At 56.8% G+C, this 18737-nt stretch overlaps 1 protein-coding gene across 1 annotated transcript in view; it reads left to right on the forward strand.

The window, feature by feature from the left end:
- Nucleotides 1-374: 374 nt before the first annotated feature.
- The window catches only part of B4GALT5 (beta-1,4-galactosyltransferase 5), a 36249-nt gene continuing 17886 nt past the window's right edge, over nucleotides 375-18737 (forward strand). The window contains exon 1 of the mRNA XM_075721140.1: nucleotides 375-492. Within this exon, the coding sequence (XP_075577255.1) occupies nucleotides 375-492 (118 nt within the window). The remainder of the gene's footprint in view (nucleotides 493-18737) is intronic.

Consider the following 18737-nt stretch of genomic DNA (forward strand, 5'->3'; position numbering starts at 1 on the left):
ACCGGTCGTGCCCCAGCTCCACGGCTGGGTGTCCCGAGGCCACTGCCCGGTGTCCCGGGCCCAGCGGTGGTGCCCCAGGTCCACGGCCGGGAGCCCCAGCACCCCCCGCAGCGCCGCAGGGCCGCAGCCGGCGCCCCCGGGAGCGGGGCGGTCCCCGCTGCCGGCCCCTGCCCGCTGCTGCGGCGGCGGGAGTTTGCAGCCGGTCCCCGCGGCGCCCCGCCCCGCGCCTGCCGCCCCGCCCCGTCCCGCCGCGGCTCATTCATGCGGCGGCGCTGGGCGCGGGCGGCGGCTCGGAGCGGCGCCTCCCGCCGGGCCTCGGCGCATGTGAGCGGCGGCAGCGGCGGCGGCAGGGCGGCGGCGGCGGCGGATCGGCCATGCGGTGGCCCCGCGGCGCCCGGCGGCTGCTGCCCCGGCGCTCGCTGCTGGCCGCGCTCTTCCTCTTCTCGCTCTCCTCCTCCTTCCTCTACTTCGTCTATGTGGCGCCGGGCATCGGTAAGCGGCGGGCCGAGGCCCGGGGCGCGGGGCGGGGGCGCGTCGTCTCCCGCTGGAAACGCTGAGTAATCCGCGCCCGGCCGGCCCGGGGGCCGCGGCATCCCCGGCGGCCGCTGCCCGGGGAGGGGCGGCCCGGGCCCGGCGGCCCCGGCTGCGGCTCGGCGGTGCCCCGGGGCTGGGCGCTGGGCAGCGCCTCGCCGCCTCCCGCCGGCGCTGGGCAGAGCCCGCAGCCCGCGGAGGGGCTTTCCCCGGCGGGGGGGGGGGTGCCCGGTGCCCACCCGTGCCCCCGGGGCGGGCACACGCGGGAGGTGCCGGCGGGGCTCCCCGCGGGGCTGCCCGGGCCGGCGGGGCCGAGCGGGGCCGGGGCCGGGCGGGGGGCGGCGGGCGGCTGCCTGCTGCCTGCCGGGGAGTTTGTTTGGAGACGTGGAGTGTGGTCCAAGTGTTCGTGGTCTAAACTCGCGCTCTGGTGGAAATCCTGCTCTTTTTGTCAAGTGGGAAGACGAGAAGTGTGTATTTTAGAAGGAGAACATACTCGTTCCTATCTTCTTTTCCATAGCGTGCTTCGGAGGGGACTGGAGTAGCCGTGTACCAAAATGGCTAGCACCCAGTGCCGGAGCCTGTGGGGCCGTGCGCCCATCTCCCGTGAGATACGGGAAAGCTCGTGCCTCGGGAAGCAGCTGTTGTCATCGTACAGCGTATCTCATTTCTACAAGGAGCCAAGGCTCGTGGTTTGGCCTTCAGTTGAACTTTGACAACGATTAATTTTTTTAAAAGCGATCCTTTCAAAAAAAAAAAAAAAAGATCTTGCAAAAGGGAGTTTCTCCTTGAAATGTCATTGGTATTGCTCATGCCATCCCTAGCTCGGACATCCCAGGGAGACCTGTGTGTGCTTTTCAAGGTGACTTCTGTGGGCTTTATTTACAGATGATGTCCCAGGGCTGCCGCTGGGCTTTGGGAGCCTTTTGCGGGGCTGAGTAGGGGCTGGCTGGCGGTCGAAGCCCTGCTCGCGGGGCTGGAGCCCGGCCCGAGCGAGGACGCGCGTCCTCGGCCTCCCCACCGCGCTCCCCGGGGCTCTGCCGTCCCGGTGGGCTGGCCCGGAGCTGCCCGCTCGCATCTCTTGGAGGACCATTCCATGCTGGTGCTAACGGGCGGCGCAGCCGCCGCCTGCTCCCTGGGTGAGCCCAGCCTGACTCCTCCTGTTCACGTGCTGCCGTGGGGCTGGCGAGTTCTTTTATCAGACGCATCCTGCAGCCCTTTGCAGGGCAGGAGGGGGGGAGATCCTCTGTAAGAGCCGCGGCGTGGCTGTGGATGGGCTTCCCCGGGCCCAGAGGGAATAGCTGTACAGCTTCAGAAGGAAACTTCTCTTACAAGGGTGGTTTTGTTTCTTTTTTTAGAGTTGTCTGATTCATTTTGTGCTGCTTCTGTGTGGTCACCAGTCCTAGAGGTGCTGGAGGTGCTGTAGGGTATAAAATGCTGTATAAAACCAGCTCTGTGCCCAGGGGCCTTTCCCTACGTGGCCCCCGGATAACACGGTCGTATCCTATGTTCTCGCTATCTGCCATGCTGGAAGAGAAGGCAGGGAGGTGAAGGTGGTCCCTGTCCCCACCTGCCCGTGGCTGTCAGTGATGTTCCAAGTCCTCTCCCCATCAGGTGACAGAAGATCTGCTTCCTTTTTTTTTTTATTTTCTTTTCTTCCCTCCCCCAGCTCCCTCTTTTAGCCAAAAAATGTTCCGTCATGAAAACCCAGCCCAGTATTCCCGAGGCGGCTGGTGGGCTTGTCCTCCCGGCGCTTGGAGGGAGTTTGTTTTCAGGCCGGAGCGGTAAGGAGAAGCTTGGAAGAAAAGTGAGAGAGGACGCGGTCGGAGCTGGGGATTATAATAAATGGGCTGCATGGTGGTGGGACGCGGTCAGCGGGGTGTTCTGGGGCCTCTGGCCTGCTGAAGGGCCTGAAGAAGCCTCTGCCCTGAAACTGGAAGAGGATGTGTTGGGGAAGCGGCTGAAGAAGGACGTCCAGCTCACGGGCTAAACCGTGGGCAGAGGAGTGATTTAGTCCATTCCTTGATTGTACCTTAATTAAAAAGTCCAAATAAATGGGACCTGAAGCTGTGAGCGAGCTTGAAGCAGCTGGAGACGGCCTGGAAGGGCTGTCATCCGCTCGGTGCCGCAGGCTGCTGGGAGGGGGCTTCTCCAGCAAACCTCGGCTCGTGGGGGTCGGCGGCCGCGGCGCGGCGTCGGCCCCTCGGGCTTGGGAGTGGCCCCGCGGTGGGATGGCAGCGAGGATTCGGGCATCGCTGTGGCAGGGTGTGCCGTCGCCGTGGCGGAGGGCAGAGCTGGGCCGGGCCTGTCGCCGAGCCCCTGGTTTGAGGGGGAAAAGAATTCATTGGCGTTGCTGAGGCTTGTTGTGTTGGAGCACTCGTGCGCCAGTGCCAGGAGAAAACTGGGACAGTTGCGCTTGTGGGTGCTGTCTCAGCGCATTGGCGTGGAGCTGGCACGCTTGCCGGCTCCCTTGCTGGCTGGAAAAGCTGGAAAACTGCTCCTGGTGCCCTTTGGGGATGGGGAAGGGGAGCCCAGCTTGGGCTCTGGGTTGCCTATCCCGGCGCTGGCCTGTGGCCCAGCCAGCCATTGTGTTCGGCGCCTGGCGAACGAGGCAACGCCAGCGTGCCCGCGGTCTGCTCGAGACGAAAGTGCAGGAAGAAATTAATGTTTACTGTCAGCAAATCGCCATGCTTGGTACCCACAGGGAGCCCAGAGCTTTTGGGGCTTATGTTTGCTTTGTGTCATGGTTTATGCAATGCCTGGGGTAGCTCTTCGCTTCTGTCCTTCTCAACAAGGTTTCCTGCTATGGAACTGAAATTTTCTTGTGGCCTCAAGTTTGTGCAGTGATCCAACGTAAACAGCCAGTGCCGCCGCCTCCTCAGCGCTCGCATCCAATACCCGTGTGTCCTCCCCACTCACCACCCTAACGATTTACATCCCTGGGCTCCCAAAGCCACCTTGGAAAGTCAATTGCCAGAGACCCAGCTGATGGCACAAATACAGCAGGCTCCCCTTTTATTCGACGCTGTTCTCTGGCGCCCGCTCGCTTTTGTCCCTGCCGTGGCTGGGGTGATTATGTGCGTCTGTCTCATCGTGGCCATTGTGTGCCGGATGAGGCGGCTGATTGTTCTGCTCCGCAGCGAGCTGGGGCCGAGGCACGGCGGGGCTGGTGGAGATGCAGCGGCTGGAGGCTCCAGGAGATGCTCTCGCGTCTGCACGGGCCCCCGCTGCCTGCCAGGGAAGCCCTGTGAGGCAGCAGGTACGAGGCGATGCTTGTACGGGTGGGGAGGTGGCTTTTGCTCGCTGCCTTGCTCGGAGGTGAAGGGCTGCGAGGCAGACTGTGCTTTAATTATGTGCAATCGCGCTGGCCTTGTCTTTGGAATAAGCAGAGCTTGGCGTGGGACAAACCATTTTGTCCTGCTCCGGAAAGTGTGCACCTCAGCAGGTTTTTTGCAAGGCTCGTTCCCAGCGCTGAGGCTCTCGCCCTCCTGGGACAACTGCCCTGCGTGCCCCGCGCTTCTCCAGAGGGGATGTGCAGGAACGGGCTTGCCAGAGTTATTCTGTCCGTGCCTAGACCCTGGTGTTGGAGCAAGGGTCCTCCAAGGAGCTAAGCTCCAGTCCCTGAAAATGTCTTGTCTTGCTGGTGTTGTGCCCTTGTAATAGGGCCTGGGAAATCAAGGGAATTCCTTCCTGCAGCTGAAAACAGTAATGCTTTTACAAGCTGCTTGCACTGCAAGTTGCCGTTTCATCTTGATAACTCTCGCTGCAACAGTAGGAATTTCTCAGACCTTGGACTTGGCCCTATTGGAGAGGGTGGTTGCTGCGTGGCTGGGGGGAGGGAGGACAGGGGCCTTCCCTGGTGCTCGGGTCGCTGCTCTTGGCTTTTCCCTTGTTGTTGCTCCAGATGTTGGAGCCTTTTTATTTTATTTTAAGTTTTTAAACTTAGGTTTGCACAGGAGGAGTCTCACTTGGTTGGATCTGATGTAGGAAAATAATGCAGAGAATTTAAATTATTGGGTGAAAGATTGTTACCTTTGTGAGAGAGCTGTAATTCTCTCTGGCTTTACTTCCTCAAAACTTAATCAGGAATTGCTCCCGACCGGTCATACAGGGCATGAGGTAGCAGTGTTAGCCCTGAATTACATTTATGGCGCAAGAACTTGATTTTGATAGGCAGGAGTACTTTGAAATGCTATTCCTCCGCGCTGCGTTTCGGTGGACAGCAGAGCAGTACTGCGGAGGCAGCCAGCTTCCTTTGTAGGGCTCCTTTGCTGCTGTGGTCCCTTGCAAGAAAATTATATCGGCCAAATGTGTCTGATGCGGTTCGGTTATTTAATGCATCAGCCTGGCCAATCTTAGCACGGAGTTGTTCCACGGTTGAAAATGGCAAGAGATTTTGCTACCACCAGCTTGCCCCAGATTGAGAGGGCCATGGTACTGTGGGACGTGGTTGAGTTGCCCTTGGTGGTGAGGAACAGAGGAAGAGGGGTGGCTGTGGCCCCAGGAGGGGTGATGGCGCTTTGGGGACGTAGAGCCGGGGCTGGTGAGCCTGGGCGAGGGGAGCAGGGAGGTCGTGTGGGGGAGTGGGTAAGTGCTGCTTTTGCCTTCCGTGCACTTCCCGTGGGGACGTCAGCAGGAGGAGCCTGGTTCGACGTGCTGGGGGGAGGCTGAAAGGGGATGGTGGTGCAGAGCCCCGAGCGAGCGGGCAGGGGATGCTGGCCGCAGCGGAGTGCTGGTGCCCCGCTCATCCGAGAAGCACGCCGGTGGGCCACGGTGACCTTGGCTCGGCTGGGCGCGGGTGTCCTTTGGGGTTTGCCGGTGGCTTGCTGGGTGGCTGGGTAGTGCTCGAGCAGGGACGGAAGGTGAAGGTGCAGCTTGGAATAATGAAACGAGGTTTGCGCTGTTGTAGTCCTGGCTTTCATCTTCTAGGCCTTTCCTCTGCAGTGTAAGGGAGTGTGGTATCTTACTATGAAAACACCGGCAGTGCTACCCTCCTTCACCTTCCTCTCCCCGAAAGATTGGCCAAGCAGCATTTCACAACCTAAGGAAGGAACAGCCCAGGTCAGTGTCTACCACTGAGGTTTTTGCAGACATCAGATCTGACAGCGACTGGGGGCAGTGAGGAATCCTCGAGTGCTCCTTGACAGAACTTGAGCTCAGGATCTCCTGTGCTGTGTGTGGAAGGAGACTGGTGGCAGCTGTGGGAAACAGCTCCTTCGGTAGCACCGCTTTCTTCCAGCACTGAGTCTCCTAAAAGGCACGTGCAGGCAGGAGAGCGGCTGCAGCCCTGCTTGCACAGAGCTGCTCCTGCGCCGATGCGTCCAAGCCGCTGGTGGTGCAGAGCATTGGTTGGAGACCACCTTTTGGTCCAAGCTAACAAATGACAAGGTTTCTTTGAGGGCAGGTGAATTACTAGGTTTTCTTTGCCTGTAAGCACCCATGTTGTCTGTCAGGCATGTTTGGTTTGGGTTATTTTGCTGGTGGCTTGCCGGGTGTTGCAACTGCAGACATATTTGAAGAGTTCACATTTCACCTGTCTATCTCTGGAAGGCCTGTCTCGTGGAAGCTGATCAGCACTCACAAAAGCTTCCATCTACCGGTTCATTCCTGCAAACTAAATGCACCAAAACTTCAGTGATTTACAGCAGGCCAAACCGTACAGCAAAACCATTACCGCTGCCAGTGCAGACTTCCAGGAGACCTGATCTTCATGGGATTGGGAAGCCGTGGAAGGCCAGGGCTTCAGCAGGCGCTTGGTCACTTCAGGTGGCTGCCGGCTCTGACACTGCTGCTTTGTTTTCTGAGCTGATAGTCTGCCTCTTTTCCAGGTGGACTCATTAATTGCATTAACTCAGGCAGCATCTGCTCTGCAGGGTACGATGAACACCCTGGGGACTGCTGCAGGGAATGGAGATGAGCAGTGTGGGGAGCTGTATGTTTGCACTTGTTCCTATTTGAGTGCTGTCGGTGGATTTTAATATCCAAGCAGTGCATGGAGGCTTTAAATGCTTAATTTTATTGAACCTTCTGGGGAACTTCACAAGGATGGCACCGGTGACCCTAGCCGGTGGCGCTGGCTGGGGCCCGTGTGCTGTCGGCTGGGGGAGGCTCCGCGGAGCCCCCTGCTCTCCTGTGGCAGCCCCACAGGATGCACAGGCTGGAAGAGAAACGGATGCGCAGCTGTACAGAGCGGGAAAATCTTTCCCTGAACAGAATCTTTCCCTTTTGAAAGCATCATTGTTACAATAAAATGTGTGTTTACTTTGACAAAACCTTTGCTGGGTTATTTTTGTAAAGTTTATTTTCATACTGGCTTTTCCTTCTCCTTTGCATTTGGACTGTTGTTCCGACTGTGGTTTTGTCTGACAGCATTTTGAACGCTGGTGCGTGAGGATGGTTAATGTGTGTTTGAAGGCTTTCTAGGACCTGCTGTAAATACTGTGGGTATTAGTCCTGTTTTGAGAGATGGAGCAGCAAATGTGTAGTGGACTGTGGTACTGAAATGCAAAACAACCCCAAGACAGAAATTTTTCAGAGATGTTTGTGGGTGTGGTTTTTTTGGAGAACGTGAAATTGAGAACACTAAAAATGCCAGGGCTTTTAGCCTTACTCCGGAGCTGCTATTATTTTGAAAGGAAAGGTAGACCAAAAAGCTGAGGGGTGATGTCAGTGCCCGGCAGGAAAACCGCTCTCACCATCCTCATCTGCTGCTTGGAAGGGTCCCAGGGGCGAGGGAGGGACAGCTCGTGTAACTCCCGTCTCGGTGGGAAGCGTCCTCCTGGTGCAGCTATGGCGTGGAGCGCGACGGGCAGGGTGGTGGTGCCCCTCTTCCATTACAAAAGGAATTTTCGGGGGCTTGTTGGTCTTGCTCAAAAAGTGGAGGAGCGGGCTGTTGTGCTTGGGGGGCAGGCCGGTTTGTGGGATCCCTTGTGCTCCACAGTGACTGCGGGTATTTTGTACAAAGCCACAAGCTTTAGTGCACCTTATTTGACACCTTGTTTTTTCCAAGGCATGTAAATACTACTTCAGGGGTGCAAGAAGCTCAGTTTGAGCTCCTACCTCACTCCTGGCTACACGGGGGAGGCGAGGGAGGTGAGCGCTTGCTTGGGCTGGGCTTTAGCTGAAAGCGTGCGGCCGTGCTGTGTGTGACTTCCTAAAGCTCATTTTCCTAGGCTTTTGGTTCTGAGGTGTGAAATCAATGGGCAAGCCTGCAGTTGCGTGCAGTGTCCCTGGGCTGGCACGGACCCCTCCAGAGCCCTTGCCCCACGCACAGGTCTCGTCCCTGGGCCCCTCTGAAGGTGCTGTCGGGGTGCTGGCCAGCCCCCTTTGCAGCAGAGGGGACCCCAGCCGGGGCACCCATCCCTGACTCCCCGGCTCTTGCTGCAGGGGAGAGGCTGCTTCTAGGGGACATGGGTTCAAATAGCACCATGGGGGTTTTCTTGTTTTCTCTGGGTTGTGCCTCAGTTTCCTTGCTCGGCAGGAGCCTGCTGTGTTAGAAAACCACTATTTTCCTGCCCCGATGAGCGCGCGCACGTCTGCGATGCTTGCTTGGGCTGCGCGCTCCCAGCCTGCTGCCGGAGGGCTGCATGTGAGGAGGTGCCTGCAAAGCTGCTCCCTCCCCGTGCCTTTCTAATCTGAAAGGTAAATGTTGGGAAATATGTCTGTATGGAGGATGCCACCGCACACGTCATGGAAGAAAGCTAATACAGGCAAAAAACCCCGTTGCACAGCTGCGGGTTGGACTATGGTATAAGCAGCCTTCAGCCAGTATTTGTTTGCATATCTAGGGAATTTTACGGCAAAATAATTGATCGGTTTTACTTGAATGCTATTGCCATACAAATGATCAAAGGAACCTCTTGAATCCTGGCACTGCATTAGCCACCTCCTTTGCTTTGGAGAGGCTGGGGACCAAGCTGCGCTGAAATGCTAAATATGCTGATATGCTGCCAAAAGGCTCCTGCGCAGGGATCGGAGGGTTACCCTGCAACGAGGAAGACAAGCTGGTGGAGGTCTGCATGATGCCTATGACAAGGGAGCATGTAATCTTAGTTTATGATATCTCCCCTCAGCAGCAGGTTGGGAGAGGCTGTGTCTTGAGCAAGAATTTTGGATGGAAAGTGGTGAAGATGGCTACGTGAATGCCAATGTTTATAAAGTGCCTCTGAAAAAAATGTACAAAGTGTACAGAATAAGAGAGGAAAGCAAACACTGCAGTGCACCAGGTAGTCAAGTGCTAACTGATATTTTTTTTTTTCTTCTCACTTACCTGGCAGGAAAAGGAAAGCATTTCAGTCCCGTTCCTGCCTTTCATGCGCTCTGCATCAGTGGGCGTGCTGGCAGGAGGCTGCAGGCTGTGGCGCCGGAGCCTTGGGCACGTTGTGCAACGGCTGCTCTTGCTAAAATACCCGGGAGCGTGGCGGTGGCGCGTCCGGGGCTCTGCCGGGGCAGGGCTGCGGGGCTGTGTGAGGTGGGAAGCAAAGGGGATCGGAGTCGGCAAGTGATGCACAGACCACGGGTTAATAAACTGGCTAAAATAGCTGTATTCCATGGCAGGAAAGCCCAGAGCTGTCGTAGCTTGAAACTAGTGTGGGCCATGCCCAAAGCCTGTGGTGTTTTCTGTACGAGGGCTGCAGCAGCCTGCTTTGAGGGAGAAAGTAGCGGATATTAAGTTCCTGTCAGCAAATGCGGGGTTCCCTTGGAACTGGGGGCCCCACGGAGGGGTGCAGGGTGACCCCCAGCCGCAGCGGATCCTGCAGGAGTATGAAATGCTTCCATGCATGCAGCTTGCTCTTACTCTGCAGTCATATTTTTTTTTCCCCTCAGTGTTTTTCCAACTCATGTCTTGCTGCCAGAGTCCATATTAATAATGCATGACTTTTTTTTTTTTTTTTTTTTATGGTGCTTCCTTCCCGGCGTCCCTTTCAGCTGCTGAGTCAGAGAAGATTGTTATAGCAGCAACCTCTGAAGCGGCGAAATGCCCCTGCAATGCTCAACTGCTGTCATTTATCATCCTGGCTCCTCTGCAGGCAGCCCTTTCCCTTGCCCGGCGCTGGGTGAGGATACCAGTGCCAAAAGGCTGATTCCTGCTATGCCAGCTGGTGACTGGTGAGATCTGCTCTGCTGAGCCTTCCTGGCTAGTATTTGATTAAAGCAGATACTGCCTCTGTTGGCTGCTTTTTCTTTTTTGGTTTTGAAATCCTGGGAAGTCTTTTTTCCTGATCTGTCTGAGACTGTGCTTTGGGATTGTGCCCAAGACCTTCCCCCCCCTTACTAATTCTTAAATCAATTTTTTTTCTTCCTCCCTGCACTCCCCCTGAGATCTGTGCCTGGGCTTTTTAAGGTAATTGAGATGACAGAAGCCACATAACATGTTAACATGGTTAAATTAACTCAAAATCCTTTCACTGGCTGTTAAAACGTGCCTGGCTGCTGTGGGAAGCCTTGGAGCCGCTAATGCAGCGTGGAGCAGGGATTTGCAGGGCTCCTGCCTCTGGGTTGGGATCAGGCCCTGGGGGCTCACCTCCCCACAGAGCCAGTCCTCACCTGCTGGGTCCGAAACATGAAGAGAAATAAGGATCAAGAGTGCTTTTCAGGGAATTTGTCTTCTAATGACTCAAATAATAAATAGACTGTAATCTCAGGATCAGATCTCCTGTCCCACATCCTAGTGTGACTGTTTGGGTGGAAGCAGCTGTGGGAGGAATCGCTGGTGGGGAGCAGGGTCACGCAGCCTCGGGCTGGGAAAGAGCATCCTCGGGGCTAAAAAAACACATCCTCGTAGTCTTCACACAACGTTCTGCCTCTGTGTGCTTTGAAAGACTCACCTGTAAATTTATACAGTTACCCCAGAGCCAAGCAGGAGAGGAGCGGGGCTCGCCTGGGGGAGGAGGGTTTCTTTTCACCAGACTTCCCAAAGTGCCTCGTTCCCCCGTGTCCCGCTCTTGGGAATGGCACCGGCACCCGTGTGCCCGTGCTGGCGTCCGCGCTGGGAAGCGCGGAGAGGCAGCCTGGGACCCGGGAGGGAATTGGTGCTGCCTTTCCATGTCACGGCTGGCGAGAGCTGAGCGGAGCAGCCGGACGGCGATGCCGCCCTTGGGAGCGGGACGAGTGTGTGAGGCGGACCCTGGCTGCGCTCCTCCACCTCACCCAGAGCCAGGCTCTTGCCTGTCCGGCAGCAGGGATAGTCGCCCTTGTCGTGGTGTGCTTCCCGCTCGGCACCCAGGCCTTTCTGCTAAGGCTCTACAAATGCTGTGCTACCGATTCATTCCTCCTGAGGAAGGGCAAGCACGATCCCCATGGTGTGGAATTCCCCCAAAGCTGCAGCACATCCTTCTTCGACGCTGCAGCCTGGCTCCCTTGCTCAGGGTCAGTGATTTCTCTTGCTGTGGGTTGTTTTGGGTTTGTTTGTGGGGTGGGTTTGTTTTTTTTTTTTTTTTGACTTTGCTGGTTGCCGGGTGCCCACTGCCCTGACCGCAGGGCGAGCCTGGAGGCACCCTACCTGTGCCCTCCACCGGGGAGGAAGCAAGCTCTTTCTGTGGGTGGCTTTTGCCCACTACGGAGGGGAAGCTTTGCAGAAGGATCCCATGAACTTTTGCACCTCGAAAACCCTACGCGCTTGCCGGAGCGGCGGTGGCAAGCCATGTGCCTTCTTGCTGCCGTCGCCAGCCTGCCCAGTGCTTCTGCCTGCCTGGGACGTGCCCCCAGGGGCACCTTCGTGCTGCAGGCAGCCCCGCTTGCCCGGCAGCGAAACGCCACGCCACCCACAACTAGCGAGACGAGCGACTTGCTTCTCAGCTAACAAGATTTAGGTGGATTATGGTATGTATTTAATCAAGGGCTAAGCTCATTGCCTTATTTGAAATGGATCAAAGCCCTTGAAAATGCCGGCCTGGAGACCAGCTATTGAGTGAGAATATTATTCAGCTGTGTTTCTGTATGGCGAGGCTTGCTTTTGAAGAGGCTGGGTAGTTCAGCAGGCAGGTTTCAGACCGCAGCAGTGACCAAATGCGAAACCAGATGGGAAAAGTTTGAAGCGATGAGGAGGTAGGAGCGTGCGAGTGGTGTTAGTCATTCAGCATCCCAGAGGATCTGGGGGAGAAAGGCTTCCTTTTCAGTTTGCAACCATGTTTCCAGATACATAAAACTCCATGCTAGCAGGTAAGGGAGATACTCTGGTGTTTGGCGGTCTTCTAGAAAAGCAGCTGTGACTTTTCCGTGAGCTTGTGTGGCTCTGCACCAGGGGCCAGATTCTCCAGCACTTTCACGGGGAGCCCCGCACCCCCCGGCAGTGGCTGTCAGCAGCATTGGAGCTCACAAGGCTCTCGTCTCCCCTTGTCCTGGTCCCTGCAGCAGCGTTGCCCTGGGACCCTCTAGGACTTTGGCTGTGGCAGCAGAGGAGCTCGTGCTGGTTGCAGAGGGATAAAGCAGACGATGCTCCTTCCTGCTCTTTGAGCCTGGAGACACTCGCTCCTCGCTCCAGCCTTCGCTGTGCCGGAGGCGCGCTGCGCGGTGGGAGCCCGCGTCTCGCAGCAAGAGCAGCAATCCCCGGTTCCGGGGGTAGCAGGTTGCCCGCCCCAGGGCTCCCGGGCAGCTGGGCACAGGCGGGCGCTGCCCTGCCCGCAGCTTGTCCCGCTGCGGGGCGCGGAGGTGCCCCCCGCTCGCATCCCAGCGGCGGGAGCGGCGCACGGGGCGGGAGGGGGCCGGCTGGCAGGTACGGCGGCAGACCTGCTGCGCAGGGTTTGTTCCTGCGTGCGTGCCGTGGTGGGCGGAAGGAAATGTCGCAATAAGCAGATACTGAGGTAAGTTTAAAATTACTTTCCAGTTAAAAGCTGTTGCGCTTGCCGGGGTCTGCCTGGAGCGGTAGGGCGAGGGCGTCCAAGGGGCATGGCTGGCTCTGCCGTGCGAGATGAGGGGTTGGTTTTGCTGTCAGAGGTGCGGTGGTGCCCGCGGGCGCCCTGTCCCCGTGTCCATGGTCAGCGTGCTGTGAGCACGCCCTGTGCTGCTTCACCTGCATGTGGCAAGCTGTCCCAACTTAGCTGAGCAAGCTGTTGAAAATACGCCAGCTATTCAAATCGCCTTTCCTCTTTCTTAAAAAGGGAAGTTTTTTTTCCAGTAACCACCTTCTGTCTTGCTGCTGCTCAACATAAGGAGGGCAGCCGCAGCTCACGGCTCTCTTGCTCCGTGAACATGACTGCTGGCACTGCCTGCAGAACAGCAGATAACCCCAACCAAATGGCTTGTCTGGAAGAGTCAGCGGTGGGGGACAGCAGATACTGCTGACTTCTGCTTTGAGGTGAACAAAACTGTGCAGTTCTCCCCGCAGCGTCACCGCTCCTTCTTTGCTTAAAGCAGCACTGGGGCTTTGCAAACTTCTCTCCCCCCCTGCCATTCTCAGACCACCTCGTGTTTTTGCCTTGCCGCATGCTGCAGCGGAGATAACTCCGTAGTAAAGGTGGGGAGATAAGTTCAGCCATGTCCCCCCTGTGTTGCAGGTGTGGGCGTCCCTTGCCCCCGCTGCCCCGTCTCTCCTGGACGCAGCCTGAGCCCTCGTGCGGGGCTGGCTGAGCTTTGTGTGTGACAGCCGGGTGCAAAGTGTTCCCCTGTTTTAATTTATTGCGAATCAAACCTGCAAATGAGGCTTTGCCTCAGTTCTCCTCCAGCCTAAGCCCGTTGTGCATCCTCCTGCCCTAACTTGCATTTATAATTACAGGTAAGGATTGGTCAAGCATCCTTCTGTGTTTCAGAGGCCTCAGTGGCCTTGCTAGCTTGGAGTCATCTCATTGGCGCTGATGTTCCTGGTGTCTTGGGTTGTATCAAATGGTCTTGCAGTTTCTAGGGGTGCCCGCTGGTACCTGGCCCTGTTAAGCAGCTCCAGGGTCGCTTGTTCTGTGCATCAGGTTGGGAAGGGCTGTAGGGTAGGAGCAGATGGAGGGAGCTGTGCCGGGGGGGCTGCCCAGCTTCAGGGTGCTCTAGGTTAACCCTGCTTTCACCTAATTAAAAAAGAAAAAACACCAGTCAACGCAGTAATTGTCTTGTTTGCTGCTGTGCTGCAGAAAGCAGATGCAAAGCAGGGCTCACGGCGGGTGCTGACACCGACCCTTTCGCCCCCGCGCTGCCCTCCCCTCCCCTGCCCTGGGCTGCAGCCGCTGTGTCCCTGGGCTGTGCTGAGGGTGCGGGAGGTTCCCAGGGGGGCCGGGGCTCTCGGTGTCGCTTGCGTTCGATGGGTACCAAAACACTGCAGGTGGAAGCTCCCACGTGAGGCTTGCGTCCTCCCATCCCGGTGCAGCAGTGGGCTCCTGGAGTCGGGGCTAGGGGTGCTCCACTGCCAGCTCAGCTCCTGAGCCTGTAAAAGGGCTAAAAACCAGCACTGGTGGAAGAGGACGCTGCTGCAGTCAGGGAAAGGCTGTACTTGCAAAAGAGCAACCTGTGTTAAATTTCTCTGCTGTTTCCCACCTTTGCACATGGGGCACTGCATCCGCACCTGGCTCAGGAGCGGGTCAAAAATCCCCCAAATTGTAGGATGCTGCTGAAGAGCATCATGGCGTTTGTAGGGCTGTGTCTGCCCAGGGCTTGGCTGCGTGGAGGATGGGGCGAGCGGAGGAGGATGGTGTTTGGCTGTAATACCTCGGAGAAGCAAACACGACACGGACAAATTGGGTAACCTGAGTGGATAAATCGGTGTAATCTAAAATCTCGTTATCAGCGTGGAGGGAAAGGCTGGTGCCTGGGCTAGGAGGAGGAGGGTGGGCTGCTGCATTGCTGGAGGCTGGTGGTGTGCTCGGTGGGTTGGAGGGGCTGGTGTGGGCAGGGTCCGTGGGACGCCAGCCCGGATCAGCTCCTTCCCTGCAGCCCCTCGGGGCTGCCCTGGCCTGGAGGAGTCCTGCCCTCATCGCCTGCCCAGCTCCTGCCCTGCAGCCCTCCCAAACCAGGGGTGTCTGCAGTAGCCAACCCTGCCCGTTTGAAGTGAGAGGATGTCTGCGGAGGGCGAGAAGGTTGTTAAGCCCCTGACAAAGCTGCCTTTGCTTCCAGCCTTCCTGCGTGGGGTCTGCTGGTGCCTGCCAAGGCGATGCTGTGGTGCCTGCGACTGGCCACGAGACCGCAGGGAGCTGCTCTGGTGCGTCTTCATGAGATGCACATCGAGATCCCTGGTGTTTTGGTGCATTTTTTTAGGATGCAAAGGAAACGTGCCATCCCTAAGACCTCATAGCATGCTTGATGCACTTGCGAGTTTAACTTCCCCTAGTCATGTGGGGAATGGAGGCCAAGGAGACTCTTAAATGGGAGCTGGGTGTGAGAGGGGACAGAAATCGGAAGCTGGTACCTCTGGGCTCTGCGTATGGTCACAGGGAGTTGCTTGACTAAGGGCAGGGAAGCCTGTGCAGGATCACCACAGCTTTGGGTGAGCACAGGGACTTCCCTGTCTGCGCCTGAGACTGAAAGCCCAGGGCAGGGAGATGCCACGGGGGCTGGCACTGCCTCGGTGCAGGAGGTGGCCAACATTTGCTTTTAGTGGTCATATTTCTGAGCCATCCCACCCTCCCCGTTTGTAGGCCAAACGTCCACTGGGGCTGCGGTGTCTCACCCTGCCTCTCCCCTGGATTTGGTGTTGCCAGGAGGGTGCCTGCGTGCTCCCGGCTTTCCCAGAGCCCACCCTTGTGCTGTGGTGGCAAAGCACCGAGCTGCTCCCCAGCTCTCCCTCTGCCTTGCCCTTGCCCGCCCGGGTCCTGTTCGCAGGCTGTGGTAGGGGCTGGAGCAGCCTCTGGGCGCAGCGTGCCCACGCCAGCCCTCCATGGATGGGCTCCCCAAGCTGCTGTGTCTAAACCCTGCTCCTGAACCCAAATTGAGGGATGTGCCCACCTGCTAGAAATTAATTTCCCTCCTTGCTTGCCAGGTGCCGCCGCCTCACCCCAAGGAGGCTGTGCAGTCGGCAGGCTGGGGCAGCGCAGCCAAGCTGGGCACGGCGGGGGGATGACCCGGGGAGCGCTGGCCTCCCGTTCCCAGCGTGTTGATCTTTTCCGAGGTAGCCAAATATCTGACTCTTAACTTGTTTGCAGAGCTTGACTTCTGGGCGCAGGCAGGCTGGAATCGATGAGCTCCCCCCGCCGCTGCCCCGTTGCTCGTACCGATGAGCCAGCGGTCAGATCTCTCGGTAAACATGCAAGTCTCTTAAAGAAACTCCTGCTGCTGTGTGTGAGGAGCTTAAAGGTGTTTCTGGGGGAGGGATGGAAGGAGGAGGGGGTTGGCGCTCCAGTGAACCCTCACATGTGCTCGTCCCTCTCCGGGGCTGCGAGGGGGGTGATAGAGAAGAACTTTGACTTGCAGGTCCGCAAGCAATTGCAGAGCCATTGCACAGATGAGTGCTAGGACTTGGGGCGGGAGGAGGCAGCGATGGCCACCTCCTGCCCCGACGGGACGGGCAGGGGCTGTGCGCCCTGCGCTGCTGGCAGGCTGCGGGCGGCCAGGCTCGGTGCCCCGCGCCCGTCCCCGCAGCCTGCTCACGGGCAAGCTGGCCGGAATGCCGTCTCAATGAACTTGCGCAGGGTTTTTCCCCTGTTCGTATAAACCCAGCAAAACCTGGTGGGGTGGGAGCCTGGGGACCACAAGCTTCCTGTCCCTTGCAGCCCGCGATGTCCCCATCGCCCCGTGGTGGGTCCTGGCCCCTGGATGCAGCTTGAGGCTGCGGACGCTCTCATCCCTTGCTGAGCTCGCTCACTTAGTAGCCTTGTTTCTGCTTATCTAGGATTAATATGTAACTTAATGGTAGGTAGCGTGTGAGGCACAATTCTGCGAGTGTGGTAGGTAAAGGGCGGTGCGAATCTGGTTTCTGATGCCAGGGCGCTTTATTCCCACCCTCCCCTTCAGTGATAAGGTTTAGGGTTTTCTCATGACTAGTGCCGCGGTGGCAGCACTCTCGGGAAGTGTTTGCCATGGCTGGGCGGGAGTTTCGGGTCAGCAGAGGGAGGGGGAGGAGGATGATCCTGAGGGGAAGCCACGGGGCATGGCGCTTCCCTGTGCTGACCCCCCCGGAGCGGGGTCTGGCATGTCCCGAGGTCTGGTCCCGAAGTGCACGGCAGAGGTCTGCAGCCCGGGGCGGTGGAGAGAAGGGTTTTGCCATTGTCTCCTATTGAACGCATCCCAAACTGCCCCTTGTGCCATTGCTCTTCTGCTGACACCCAGGAAGGCGTCACGCAGGCTGTGGTTTGTAGTCTCTTAGTTAAGTGCTAAATAAGTTCATAGATAGAGGGATGCATTATTTCCAATGAAGTCATTCCCTACTCTGATAATGGAATTGGTTAATTTATTTACAGCAGCTGTATTACAGTTTGCTTGTCAGGCAGAAGAAAACCGTATCAAAAATGTTAGGTATTCTAAGGCTTTACAGCTCACAACAAAAGACATTTATTACCCAGGACGTCAGAGTTCTTAAAAAATCCCATAGGTAGTGGTCTGTATGCTGGAAATTCAAAGTTGCATCCTCTTTCTGATCGCTTTTTTTGTCGTATAAAAGCACAGCAGCCGTACTGCCTGTTCGCAGCACAGTCTTTAATTATTGCAGACAAGAACAACTCTGTAATCGTACTGCGGAGGCCAAGCTGCTGTGGGTCTTAATGGCACTCTGTGGTGAAAGTACCCTTGGCAGGGAGCTCTGAGCTGCTGCCTTTTAAAATCTCGGACAACAATAATCCCACGTGATTGAAGAATTTCAGCTTGGAGAATTTATTAGGAGTTGACAGGGCTGACGGGCTCTCCAGCAGACAAGCCAGGCTGATGCACAGCGTGGAGGTGGGGCTGTGGCAGTGCTCCTTCCCTGGCTGCTGAAACGGCTGGTTTCCCAGGACCTGGCAACGTATGGAAAAGAAACCACAACAGGGACAGTCTTGGGGTATTGCTACAGCGGGGTCTCTCCTGAGATACGCAGTCTCCGTGGTGCGGATCGGGCTTGCTGCAAAGCAGCCTTTATGCTTGCAGGGCTGAAGCAGCTGCAGCGTACTTTATTTTCACTCGCAGGTACTGACCGCAATATTGCGGTGTGTGCTGCTGGCTCCGGGCTTTTTAGTGACGAGTCGAAACACCCGGTGTCAGTCAGACGAGAGCCTGCGGCTTCTGGTGGTGGATGTTGCCCTGCTGATAGGAGCAGCCGTCGTGGTGCTGGGGTATCACCAGGGTAAACGCCTTAGGACGGGCGGAGGGTTGCGCTCTGCAGCCTGCCTCGCGCCTCCCGCGGCGTGGTTCGGGGCGAGCGTCCCCGCCGGCGCGCCCTGCCCTGCCGAGGTCGGGGCACGAAGCAGCCAGCAGCTTGGCGTAGGCAGCCCACCGTGGGGGTGAAAACCTCAGTGCCTTGGCTTTTGCCATTCCGATGGCAGGAAGCAGGTCCCTCGGGGTGTGTGCATCATGGGCAAGCTAGGCAGGGAGCAGGACTTTTCCCGCACTAATTTTTTTTCAGAGGCAAAGATGATGTAAATAAGAGCTGGACGATGCTTTAGCCATAAATGGCAGTGGAAGATGTGCTGTGGGTCTTGCTGAACTGAGCGAAGAGCAAATGCCGTCCTGGATGCTGTAACCACAAACCCTCTGCCTACATTTAAGCGTGACAACTGGGAGGGCGTATTGTTTCATGTGTGTTAGCTGGGACGCTCCAGCCTGGCGTAAGAGGCAAGCCACTGACCAGAAACAGCATCTCGGACCCCTGTTTGGAACAGCTCAGCTGCAGCAAACATGAGGCTGTACATGTGATAACCCTTTTTGTTCAGCCATGCTGAACTTTGTAAAACATGCTTGAAAAATCAGGTCTTTGGCTGGTTTTTTGGGAATATCCTAAACAATGATCCCATTCTCTTTTTCTCCATCAAAGTCAGGGTGTTAAAGCTTCAGACAGTACAGCTTGTACCATGTGAACCGAGTCAGTAAATCCATGACTCCGTTGTTTTTATCTTGACAATTTTATACTCTCCAATGGGTATAGTTAATCTCCTAATTTGGAAGACTAACAAATTGGTGATTTCAAGATCTATTTAAATGTGTGTGATGTATATAGAAGACAGGTTGGATTTGCATTTAAAATTTCTATTCTTATTGAATGCATTTCCTGGGCAGCACCACCCCACATGTCCCCTTTTTCCTGTGGGTCCTAAGGCTGCTTGTTTGCCTTTGACGAGTAGGATGCCCGGATTGTTGGTGGGGGTTGCCTGCAGTAGAGGATTTCCTTT

The sequence above is a fragment of the Pelecanus crispus genome, chromosome 14 (assembly GCF_030463565.1).
Source record: "Pelecanus crispus isolate bPelCri1 chromosome 14, bPelCri1.pri, whole genome shotgun sequence".
Taxonomy (NCBI): Eukaryota; Metazoa; Chordata; class Aves; order Pelecaniformes; family Pelecanidae; genus Pelecanus; species Pelecanus crispus.